The sequence below is a fragment of the Petaurus breviceps genome, unplaced genomic scaffold, assembly GCF_028583685.1.
Source record: "Petaurus breviceps papuanus isolate PSGF00001 unplaced genomic scaffold, PetGlider_PUasm1.0 90700, whole genome shotgun sequence".
Lineage (NCBI taxonomy): Eukaryota > Metazoa > Chordata > Mammalia > Diprotodontia > Petauridae > Petaurus > Petaurus breviceps.
Window position 1 is genome coordinate 9,181,465 of NW_027187315.1, and position 13,551 is coordinate 9,195,015.

General features: G+C 33.2%; 1 protein-coding gene across 5 annotated transcripts in view; it reads left to right on the forward strand.

Moving 5' to 3' along the window:
• KDM6A (lysine demethylase 6A) overlaps positions 1-13,551 on the forward strand; it is a 273,917-nt gene that overhangs the window by 103,612 nt on the left and 156,754 nt on the right. For all 5 annotated transcript variants that reach the window (XM_069065747.1, XM_069065751.1, XM_069065749.1 and 2 more), the window contains exon 5: positions 6,458-6,516. In XM_069065747.1, coding sequence (XP_068921848.1) covers positions 6,458-6,516 — 59 coding nt within the window. The remainder of the gene's footprint in view (positions 1-6,457; positions 6,517-13,551) is intronic.

Consider the following 13,551-nt stretch of genomic DNA (forward strand, 5'->3'; position numbering starts at 1 on the left):
GTTTCACGGGGGGGGGGGTGCGGTGCATACAGAGGGTACCGTAATGTAGCATGTAGCACAGGGGATCACCTTCACTACAGTAGCAATCTCAATAGGGCTTATTTTAGAGGAATCTTACACAGTAAGGGGAGGGCTTATTTTCGGGATAGGTCTTATTATCGGGAAACACGGTACTACCTTTTTTTTTTTTTTTTTTTTTTTCTTTTTGTAGGGCAGTTGGGGTTAAGTGACTTGTTCAAGGTCACATGACTAGTTTTTTTTGTGTGAAGTGTCTGAGGCCAGATTTGAACTCAGGTCCTCCTGACTCCAGGGTGGGTGCTCTATTCACTGCGCCACCTAGCTGCCCCTGATACTACTTATTTTAAGAAAGGCTCCATGTCTTCCTTTGCTTTTTGGTATTTTTAGTAGGTATAGGTGTTATATTTTGTTGAAAGCTTTTTCTGTGTCTACTTGGTATTAAATTATTTTTATTGCTTTTGTTATTGGTATAGTTAATACCAAACAAGCCCTGTGTAACTGATACAAATCCTACTTGGTCATAATATATGATTTTTTGATATATTGCTATGATATCCTTGGTGTGTAGTATTTTAGCTGAAATATTTGCATTAATATTGCTTAGGGAAGTTAGGCTATAGTTTTCTTTCTCTCTTTTTGTTCTCCCTTGTATAGGTATCAAAACCTTACTTGTGTTCATAGGAGGAATTTGGTCTCCTTTACCTATTTTTTTCAGATAGATTAGAATTCCTTAAATGCTTGGCAAAAGTCACTTGTAAATCTGTCTGGTCCTGGGGATATTTTCTTAGAGGATTCATTTTTGTCTTGTTCAATTTCTGTTTCTTATGATATCTTAGGCATTCTATTTCTTCTGTTAATCTGGGCAATGTGTAGCCTTTTTTTTTTTTTAATATTCATCCATTTCACTTAAATTGTCAGTTTTATTGACCTCATTTGCCAAAATAGCCCCAAATAGCTCCAGATAAATGCTTTAATTTCATCTTTATTGGTGCATTTATCTTTTCACTATTGATACTGGTAATTTTTTTTCTATCACATTAAGCAATGGTGTATTATCTAATTTAATGTATTTTTTAAAAAAATCTAGTCATTTTAGTTTAATTTTTTTAAATTTCACTTTTATTCTCTCCCTTTGTTTTCTTGGATTTCCATTTTGGTGTTTAATTGGGGATTTAAAAAATGTCTTCTTTTTCTATTTTGTTTTTGTTTTGGTGGTGTTTTTAAGTGGCATTCTCAATTCATTGATCTTTCTTTTTATTATTGATTTAAGTATTTAGAGAGATAAAATTTCCCCTCAGTACTGCTTCAGCTGCATCCCACAAATTTTGGTATGTATTTGCAGATGCAAGTGCCAGTACTCTTCCATACCTGGGAATTGTATATGGGCAATGAAGTTGCCATACAGCTCTGTTCCTGCCCACAGTGCTAGCACAGGGATTAATCTCTTCCTACACAGTTATACCTTTTTCATTTCTGGGCTGAGACTTGTTAAAACTATTGCTGCTGTCACATCTGCCTCTCATGCAGTACTGCCCCACCCCCCATTTTTGCTAACCATTTTGACCAACCCCTGCCCCATTGCTTTATACAACTCTGATCTCCTAAGTTGTGTTAGCTGGAAAATGTTTCACTTCCCCTTTTTCTTGGCTCTGCCACTACAGAATTTTGAGATGTAATTTTAAAGCTATTTGGAGGGCAATGTTGGTATAGCTGGGCTGTAGGGCTTCTTGTACTCTACCATTTTGATTTGGTCCCTCATAGCAGGTTTAGGAAGAGTAATTCCTAGAGAAAGATGGAATGATCAGAAGTTATAGTTGTTTGAATTTTAGAATTCTTGATCATGGAAATGGAGACACCCTAATATCGCAGGTTTGGGGATGGAGCTTCTATGAGGAAAATATTGAATTCCTAGATTAAGGACAAAGACTAGTCTGGAACTGTTAGGCAGTCTTTCACCAGCATCTGAATGGGAAGATTTTATAGGTAACAGGAAAAAAATTATTAGGTAGTGGGAAATAACAAAAATTAGGGAAAGGGAAGAACAAGCATTTATCAAGTGTCTACTATGTGTGAAACACTGTGCTAAATACTTTATAAATACTTCATTTGATCTTCACAACATAGCACAACCTCAGAAGGAAGGAGATGCTGTTAATTATCCTTGATGAAACTGAGGCAGAAACGTTTGGTGACTTGGCCAGGGTTACAGAGATAACAAGAGAACAGATTTAAACTCTGGTCTTAGTTCCTCCAGGTCTACATCCCTATCCCTTGCATCACCTAGCTGCCTCTTTATATGGATATAGTAAACCTCAAAGGAGGGAGGTCTTGCTAAGTGATGGTGGCAGAGAAAAGTTTTGGATTAGAAATGTGAGAAGTTCAGAGTTATTCTCAGTTCTCTTACCATTAGTGATTATAGTATGATTTCATTTGGTTATTTATTATTTGCCTTTCTTACCATTTATCTGTTGGACACATAGGCAGTTCTCCTCTTCCACTTTAATTAGAGTATCCCTTCCAGAAAAACAATTGTAGTGATGTTTATGAGCTTAAATTTGCTTCCTACTATTAGAATCCTCTGGTTCATCTTGCTCTTATTTCCATTATTGGAAATTTGTGTTCATCTGAAACATGGGTGCTTTTTGATTTTTTTTCCTACTTGTAACCAGTAGTGCTTTTAATATATTAGTCTTTCTGCTTAATAATACTAATTGATAAATCTATTTTGTACAGTATGCATTGGTAAACATACATGTATATAGATATGTAGTTTTTTTTTTCAATTTAAATCTTGATTAAATTTGGAAGACTTTAAAGTTTTATCCATTTTTATTAATCCTTGTTAGTAGATGTGTGTACTCATTTTCTGTGTCAAAGCTTTTATGGTCTCAGAATTCAAAACCCAGCTGTTTGCTTCCCAAATCATCACTTGTTTTTTCAAGCCTTTTCCTGTGTTCTTAAAATTCTTTAGGTTTTTGCCTTCAACTTGAGAGTTTTAAGATCTCTTTTGACAGCATTATTTGTGCAAACTTGAGGCTCTAGGATTTTGTTGCCATAGTTTGATTTGATGACCTTGGGGAAGGGCTCATATTTTTGGATGTATCCTGACTTAATTTTAGGCATAATATAATAGCTCTGTGTTCTATATCACTTCTATTTGCAAGGTATGCTTTACATGCATTCTTTCATTTGGCCTTTTAAAACAACCATTTGGTGGGTGTTCAAGTATTATCCTCATTTTACAGACAAAGAAATTTATTTTTAAAGAACTTAAATGACGTTAATGTCATTTCCATTACATTCTTTACCAAGATAAGTTAGCATCCTTTGCGAAAATAATTTAACTGGTTAGGACTGTTTTGGAATTAAGCAAGTGTGTGGAAACAATAGTATTGCTGCTTTATTAGGATGGCAGTTTTTTTAACTGCAAAAAATGATCAGGCATTTTGAAACAATAAAATATTTGACAAGCTGAGTACATAGTACATTCCTAAATGGGTATTTTTTTGGGGGGGATTTACTTATTTTTACTTTACAACATTCAATTCCACAAGCTTTTGATTTCCAGATCTCCTCTTCTCCCCCCCACCCCCCACATGCAGTCCGATATAGGTTCCACAAATACCTTCAAATTAAACATCAGTCAAGTTGTAAAGAAGAATTATAACCAATGGAATGAACAATGAGAAAGAAGAAACAAAACAAAAAGGAGAGAGAGCGAGTAGTTTGCTTCAGTCTGCATTTAGACTCCATAATTCTTTCTCTGGATATGGATAGCCCTTTCCACTAAATGGGTAATTTCTTAAACAAGTCAGTTGTCATTGAGATCATCTGAGCATTGAACAGAAGGATGATGGACCCTGTGGTTCATGGTGGGGGGGAAGCAAAATCATGATTCTACCCCAGTGATTAGATCTTAATTTAAATAAAACAGTTAAACAGTTTTGTACCAGTGATTTCTAATCATATATAATATTCTTTCTTTCTTGAGTTAGAAAATAGAAAATAGCACATGGATCATATAGGCTAAAGAAAATTTAAAAGTACCAGCATTTATACTGGATTAGCTAGTTAAGGAAAGTACCCTCCCTTGAGAAGGCAACTTTGGTCTTCCATATATAATGTTATTTTGCTATTCATTTTCTCAGCTGTAAAATAATGTGACTAGATGACCTTGAAATTGAACTAAATGACTGAAAATCTCTTCTTTGGTCCTATGAAGTAAGAAAAAAGCTAGACATAATATCATTGGCATCTATGATGTGTTACTCATTTTTTCACTTTGGGAAAATCAGTTTATTAAAAAATAATTCTTTAATAAATAGGCTGTTCATCTTTGAATTATACATGTGCTTCTGATGATATTCCGATGTTATATTAATGCATGGCAGAGAATTATGATGTGATCATAATTGTGAGTTATTCATAATGTAAAGAAAAATGCTCTCAGTCATTTAAGACGTATGGAGCTTGTTGTGTTCAAATGCTTTATAAAACCTAGAATGTGATAAGAAACTGAAGGAATTGTTGTAGCTGTTAGAACTTGTTAGAACTTGCCTGTTAGGATCATAAATTGAGAGCTAAAAGAGATCTTAGAGGCTATCTGGTCCAACCTTTCCATTTTACAGATTAAGAAACTGAGGTCCAGAGTAGTAAAGTGAGTTTCTTATGTGGTTTTTATTAATATTGTTTTGTAGTAAGTCGTCTTAAGCTTAAACATTTATTAATTTAGGATGGAAACAATATGGTTGAGTGGAAAAAATGAGTATCTCAAATGACAGTACTACTAATTATAATTCCTGATGACCCCTCAACTTGGACACATGATTTAACCTATGAGCCCCAATTTGTTTATTTAAAATGAGGAGGTTGTACTAGATGGTCCCTGAGATGTTACTCTTTTGATTGTTTTAATTTCAGATTAATGTATTTTAAGGATGAAATGTTTATTGTTTTGTAATTTCACCTGTAAAGGGGGGGCATGTCATTTTCCTTCCTCATTTCTACAGGGTGTCCCTAAAGTCTGGACACATAGGCAATCTCATTAACTATGCATATTTTCAAGGAATGAAATGAATGACATTTTCAACATTTTATTTAATTAGCATAAATGAGATTTCATAGGAAGACATAGGAGACACATAGGAAATCTCATTAATTAATTAAATTAATCTCATTAATATGGAAAATAGCCCCCAATAGCTAATGAAAGCTTTATTCCATATGTTATTGTCATGGCTAAAATAATACATATTGTTCATTTGACTAGAATGACTGTGCAAATTATTAATGTAATGGGATTCTATTGTTGTTTAAAAAAAAGATGAAGATGTTTGCAAAGAAATCTGTATAAACTGATGCAAAGTGAAATGAGCAGAAACCAGAAAGCAGTTGACACTGTAACAACAACACTATTTAATTGAACAATTTTGAAAGACTTGAGAATTCTTTTCTAATGCAGTGGTCAACCATAGTTATCCCAGAGGGCCAGTGATAAAGATTTTGAACAGGAAGGTGAATATGCAGAATTAGACACATTTTTGGACATGAGAATGTGTTTTGCTTCATTGTGCATGCATGTTACAAGGATTTTATTCTCTTCTCCCCTTCCCTTCTCCACCTCTCCCTACCACTCCACCTTTATATCACCCATATCCAAAAATACAAATAGATCATTTGTTAAAAACTCAAAGATCCTAAGTACTGGCATATAGATTCACTGTATATTAATCATGGAAGGCAGTCTGGCAGAAATGTGGTTCATACCAAGACCTCCTCATACCACATATTGAAAAAAGTTGCTTACCATTTTTTAAAGGTTGTAAATAATTAACTCTTGCTCTACATATTTTGGTTTTTTTTTTCTGTATCAGCAATATGTTACAGGAAATTCCTAGCTTTTCTGAAAATATTTTTGGGTTTGTAATCAATTTTCTAGTTCTTAATACATTTATTCTTTCCTTTGATAAAATCCTATTCATGCTAGGGATATGAAATTGAATTTGAAACATGTAGAGAGTGCAAAAATTATAGAACAGGGCTATTAAGAAACAGCAGAACAAAGCTCCAAAGAATGTAAAGTAAATTAAGTCTTAAAGTAGCGAGTGCAATCAAGACTTAATACATGAAGATTTCAGAATTTTTCTATTGACTTACGGGCATGCTGCTGCTAGTGGATTTTTTTTTTAAATCAAACTAAAAAGTTTGGAAAAGTGTGATGAGATATAATCTTATTCCAGTAGGTTTTTACTGTAGTGATTTTTGGACCCCCATTTTCTTCTGCCTTTTTTTCTTATTCCTATGTCATTTATGAGTTCATTAAGAATAGTATATTATGCAAGAAAACTTCATGCACTTAGATTTGTTGCTAACAGATATGAATTCTAAAATGTGAATTCTGTATGCCTTTCTAAAAAGAAAAAAATCTTTTTCTTTACAGAATGCTGCCTTTTTATATGGCCTTGGATTGGTCTATTTCCATTACAATGCATTTCAATGGTAAGTGAGCCTAAAATGAATGATAATTCTTTTCCAAAATATGTGTTCTTTTGGTGTATAATATAAAATGTTATTTCCTACTTAACATTTTTTGTTATAGAATGTTGGTTTAAAAATTATGAACCATTTTCTATTATCATGTTTATATTCTCATTTGAAACTTCATCTCATAGTCAGCTAAAAAACAGAAGGGGGTATTAGTGTAGAAGGAAGAGCGATTGATTTGAAGTTAGGATTAACTTGTGGTTAAATTCTGGCATTGTTTCCTGATACCATTGTGACATTTTGGGTAAGCTGCCAGTTCTTTCTAAAGTGACAATATGGAATTATAGCTAGAAATTTTAGTAGTCTCAACAGAATAATTTAAGTAATAATTGTTTTACTGAAATGATGAGATAAATCAGTAGTTAAGACTATTCAGTGAGCCATCTTACTGTGTGCTGGCCACTGTAGTAGGAACTACTTTTGAATCTATATCTTTTCTTTTTCATAATGCTTTCTACCTATGTCTAATAATATGATTATTGTCTCATGGGAAAGACACTGTGACTTCTTTAATTTTAATGAAGGAAATTTTTTTTTAATAATCTGTAGTAAAAGAACAGATTGCTCTGCCAGAAAGATTTTATAGTCTAACAGTTATTTTAGCAAATATTTAAGTATATCTTTTGCCCCACAGCCTCACCAACATTGCTTTATTATCTTTAGTTATTTCAGGATATAAATTAAAGTATCTGCCTATTTGTGCCCCGCTTTGGAAGTCATTACTTTTTCTAGATATACACTATATAAAGACAACTATTAAACTGTACATATAGATACAAAAGGATGTAAGCAATCTTAATGATGTTCAGAGTCTTTAAGTCTCTGCAGTAATTTATAGATTAAATGCGAATCAAGAAATAAATTAGGAAAAATAATGAAACAAGTGTAAACTAATGTGAAACATTCTGCAGAAGTGGTGTGGTTAACTCATGGAGTACTTTTTCAATATATGCCTACTCAAACTATATGCTACTACACAAAAATGTAAGATAAATGAACAGAAATGAGAATACTGTAACCATCAGACCGATTAGATATAAGTACTGGTATTAGATTAACCTAGAAAATTTTAAAGTAGGTAAAGGATTCCTTCATTATTTAATAAATGAAATTGGGGAAGGTGGTTAGCAGCTTGGCCACCCTCCTAAAAATCGCAACTCAAAATACCTGTATTTCACACTGTATGCCATGTTCAATTCTAGCTAGGTGATAGATTTAAACATTGAAAAATAAAATAGAAAACAGCGAGACAATATATTTATCTTTTCGGCGATGAGTGTTAGCAGTTTATTCATCATATTAACAGAAGAAATTATTTTGGACAAGACAAATAAATGCTGTTACAAACTGAACAGTGTATTTTATAAGGAAATAAAATAATTTATATGAAAAGGAAAAATTGCTACCTAGAAAAAATATTTATGGTAATTGTAACACAAATTTATAACATCCTTAAGGTACCAACAAAATTATTCAACAGAATTAACCAATCTGATAAAAATGTCCAATAACTATGAACAAAAAAACTATAGGAGATGGTATAAATTTTAACAGCTTGAAAAATGTTTAGGTTCACTAATAATCTGTGAAAAATGCAAATTAATATAAATGATATGCCCTGTCTATCAGAGTTGCCAATAACTAAAAAAATTAATTACAAAATCATGAAGACTATGGAGCAACAGTTTTAGTCATATGGTGCTCTTTGTTAATTACATGTTAAAATTGAGGGTGGGAGATTTATTGTTAAAGCTACATACTAGCAACAATCTTTGTAGCTACTGTTTACTTTAAAATGTTTACTACAAAAATGTTCAGCATAAGTTTAGTGCTGAGAAGTTGGGGTATGGCTGAATTGGTCATATAATATATTAGAATACTAAACTGTGATATCAGTATTGATGAACCTGGCAAACATAAGAAATTGTATAGAAATATTTTTTTGAATATCAAAATTAGCAGAGCTAAAAGGACATAGTATAATAGACTAGATAATCATAATTTATACTTAAATATATTGGATATGAAAGAATAAACAGGAAAAATTGCACACATGATAAATTATTATGAAAATTCTTTGATAATACTAACAAATTATAGATTTTATTGGTTTCCTTGATGTCTAAAGTTCACATGTATAATTTTTTTTAATCATAGCTTTAGTCTTGTGTTGTTTTGTTGATGTTTCATTCTCATTTGCTTCTCACTTAAAATACCAGAGAGTCATGAAAGAGGAAGCTATACCAGTAGTCTGACTATGTTTTCAAGTAGGAGGGGAAGACAAAGTGAATGTTAAGAGAATCAGTGTTGAAAAGGACTTTAATGGTCATCTAGTCCATTGCTTCTTAAACTTTGGGGTTGTGACCCATAGTTGGAGGAGTACAAAGGGAATGCAAGTGAAAAAAGTTTAAGAAGCTCTGTCTAGTCCATTCCATATGTGGATAAAAATTCCCTGTTAGAATATACTGGAGGAAGTTGAATGACAACCTCAAACAAAACATTCTTTTTACTTTGGACAGTTCTAATTTTTAGGAAAAGCTTATTCCTTCTGTTTACTGGTCAATCATTTAGCAGTTTAAATCAGGGTTCCTTAATCTTTTTGGTACAGTGGACTCATGTTCATCGAGTAATATTTTTATCAAAACTTTTTTTTAAGTTCTAGTTTAAAAGACTCCATACCACTCTTAATCTACTTTTTATTAGAGAATTTGAAAACATATTACAGAATACAAATTGAAAGAACTATAGGAAAATACCTTTCTCAACTCTTACATGACCCAAAATACTCTGTAACATCAACAATCAATTCATCATCTAGCCTTTGCATGCAAACTTCAGTAACAGAGATTAAAACCTATCACTTCCTAAGAAAGCCTATTCCACTTGGGACAACTTTTCAACTTGCCCATCTTTTGAAATACTTTAATTATGGCGGTTCTGTTCCTTCATAAATCTTCTTTAGGCTAAATATTTCCATTTTTTCCAGTCAATCCTTGTAGGCCCTGATCTGTAAAACCTTTGTTATCCTGATTTTCTGTCTTCTGTGTGCATCCCAGTCTGTCATGGTTACATTTAGCATGGAAAAATAGACCATTGTGTATGTTCTGACCCAGTAGGGTTATGGAATACATTAGAACATCAGAATATCATCTTTTTTTTTTCTCTGTGAAAATCTCTTCTCTTTTTCTCTTTCTCCCTGCCCTCCCTGACATTGAAAACAAAGAAAAAAACTATATTAATTGTTCATATTCAAGCCAAACAAATTCACTCCACTCATGTTCAAAAACTGTATCTCATTCAGTGCTGAATCTTTCCATGTCTGTCAGGTAGTGAGTAGTAGACTTAAGTCCATCAGTGTTTATGCGCTTTCTCTGTACCAGGCTTAGCTCTGTGCTAAGCTTCTTCATCAGGTCTCTGGAGTCATACATAGTTTATTAATTGTTCATCAGTTATGAATTTTCCTTAAAAATTATTGTCTTTATAGTGTTGTTCACGTACAAGAAAAAAAAAAACATGAAATATAGTTGTAAAAGTACCTTTCTTTAAATATAACAAGTAGTATCTATCTAAAATGAAGAACCAGTATTTTGTATTTGTGATCTTTCACCTTACACTTCTGAGAGTTTTTCTGCATCCTTTAGAACTGTCTGAAGCTAGCATTAGCTCCTCTTGTTAATTTACAGTTTATGTATTAAATTTCTACAATGTACATCAGCCACTGTGAGCAGAAGATAAAAAAGACAGAAGAGAAAAAGCAGTCATTTTGTCTTTGTCTCTCAGGTAACTTATACTGAGCCTATCCATTTATACCCCCAGATTCTTTTTCCTTATGAACTGTTGTCTAGACCACTGTGGAATCTAATAAACACACATACACATACACACACACACATACACAATAAAATCTTTTATATTTATCCTTAGTAAGATATAATCATTAGAATTAATATTATTTTATGGTTGGTAACTTGGTGCAGTAAATAGAGAACTGACCTTTAAACTAGTGACTTCAAATCTCACTTTTGACATGTACTATCTTTGTGAACCCTAGACATATCTGGTATAGGTAACTCTCCAAGACTCTTGGTTACATAGAAATTGACAGCTTACATTGGTAGATGTTATTCTTTAGGACATCAGTGATATGACAGATTCAATTTATATCCCTATTCCTTACTGAATTTGATTAATCACTTTAGGCTGCCATTGACTTCTTAACAGCCACATTGTTTTGATGTAATATTCCCCAAAATGAATATAAATCCCTTTTTAAAAAAAAAATCTTCAGTACTTTATTAATATAAAAAGGTTGATTGAATTAGCACTGAGAAAATAAAGGATGAATACTCTTACATTAGTGTAGTTCAAAGTATTCCTGGATAGGAATTTTATCTATTAAATATTATGGGATTAAAAGTTGAACTTGATAGCAATTATAGATTTGAATCTAGGTCTTTTGATTTCAAGTTTACTGGGTTTTGTACAGTGAACTGTAGCAAATAAGAAATGAAGAGTTGTTAAAACATCCTTTTTATATATATATATAAACGAAGGTTTGGAGAAAGATTTATTTTCGCTCTATTTATTCTATGTAGCTGAACAGTTTCCAAAATTTGTAACCCCTATAGTCTGTTTTTATTAGTTAAGAAATGTATATTTGGTTTTAGGGAGTGATGGAGGATCAGAAATCCCAGGTATTAGAGCATTACAGTTGGTAAAGTGTATTTTGATTGGTAGTGTCAAAATAAAAATTTTGTTGTGAAAGTAATGACTTAAAGTTAATAAAAGATGAGCCTAATTACATAAAATTCCATGCAAAAGAAATATTTTCTTTCTCAGCCATTAAGTTTTGTGAAAGGTTTTTGAGTTAAGCTGGTGTTACAGGGCATAGAGTGCTGGGCCTAGAAGGAAAAGCTGAATTCAGATTTTTGCCTCAGACACTACGTGTATGACCCATGGCAAGTAACTTAACCTCTGTCTGAATCAGTTTTCCCAGTCGTAAAATGGAGATAATAATAGCACTGACCTTACAGAGTTGCAAGGATTAAGTGAAATATTTGTAGAAAGCACTTTATCATCCACATTTTACAGATGTGGAAACTGAGGCAGGTAGGTTAAGTGACTTGCCCATAAGATAGGATTTCAACTCAGGTTTTCCTAGATATTTCAGGCAGGCTATCCACATTTATTTCACAAGGTCTGGATTGACCCAAAGGGAATTTTTAAAAGAAAACAATTATGGATGAGTCAAAAAAATTGCTCAGGGTACATACCTAGACATTAGTAACAGGAATGTAGCAGCCATACTGCTTAATAGCATGCATATTCATAATGACCACAGTAACATAACAGATTTAGTACTTAAACATTCAACCATATAAAAGCTCTTAGAAAAAAATATGATCTGACTTTTTAAAGAAAACATCCCAGAAAACTTATTTCATCTGAAAAGGGGGGAAAAATAGTGATTTTCCTTATTGTTACTTCAAATATCCCATATAAGTATTAGTCTTTGGCTCTGCAACATCCCCATTTACATTCCCAGATTGCAGTGACTACCACAGTTTCAAAGTAAAATACTAAAACTCATGAGCACCCATGGGTTTACCTTTAGTAGTCAGGGAGTTGATTCATTTAACTCAAAACAAAGCAATTTGATGAAATGGCATAGTACAATCAGTAGTAAGGAAATAGTTCCTCTATAAACTTGTGTTACATTCTCCCATAAATAAAATGTAGCTTCTGTTAGAAGAGTGGTATACTCAAAAACAGTATGCCACTAGGGAGGTGTATACTTGGGAAACACATGTGGCCAAGGCAATTCATGTTTCTGATGCTGCAGAGCCTTGTTGTTTCTCTTTTAATGGTGTCCTCATACTGTTTTTCCCTGGGCTTGCTCTCTGCTTGGCACGTTACCTCTTCTGCAAAATGCTGTCATAAATTAGGGAGGTGAGGTGAGAGAGAAATCCCTTGGACCCTAGAAGAGGTACAAAGGAAAAAGTAGATTCCCTCTCAAAAAACTGGGTTCTGCATCTATAGCTGTCTGCTATACTTCCAGAAATGACTCCTTCAACTCATAAAGCCCTCCCATTTCAACTGACTTTTTAGATATAGCTCAGGCCAGCACAGCATATGGCCTGTGGGCTTCTTGCAGCCTGTCAGAGGATTTTGGGTGGTCCTCCAAAAATGTGAAGGAAAGTAAAGATGTAATGAGTGCTTTGTCTATGTCCTATTTAACCTTAACCACAAACCACTTCTACTGGTAAGTATTGTGCCCATCATGTAACTTGATGGGTGGGTTGCCACTTCATACTCTTTCCTGTTTGTCATGTGACCCTTGGCAACCAACCATCATTGGTCTGTCTCTAGTCAGAGAGGAGTGATTTCATAATAAATAAAAATCTTAAGTAAGTGTTAGTTGATATTAATTGAAGTTTCCCTTTTAAAAATATGGTTTATTTGCAAAATAGTTTAATTATAAATTATACCTTTACTTGGAAATTGAGCTGCTAAAAACCTATTGGCAGCCTGAAGAAATTTAGCCTATTTTAATTTTGGCCCCTACCTACTGCCAAGTTGTACAGATCTGATATAGCTTCTAATATGTCTGTTTTTTTAAAAGGCCAGCAAGGGTGTGGTTGGTCCTTTAACAAGACATTTGGCTAACTGCTCTCTAATTCCATCAAATTGATGTCTTTCTAAAGGAATGAGGAAATATTAAGCGCTCCTTTATATTTTATTTACAAGCTATGAATTGATGACTTCTAGGTTTTTACTTTTGACAGTAACACACACCCTGCTCACTTAATTATAGTAGCTCCCTATCAACTCTGGGATCAAAAATCCTGTTTGACATATAAAACCCTTCATAACCTAGTTGTTTCCCCTTCTTCTCCAGCCCCTCCTTTCAGTCTTCTTACATCCCAACCACTACCACTCCCTTTCCCTACATGCTGTGCAATTCAGTAACACTGACCTCCTTGCTATTCC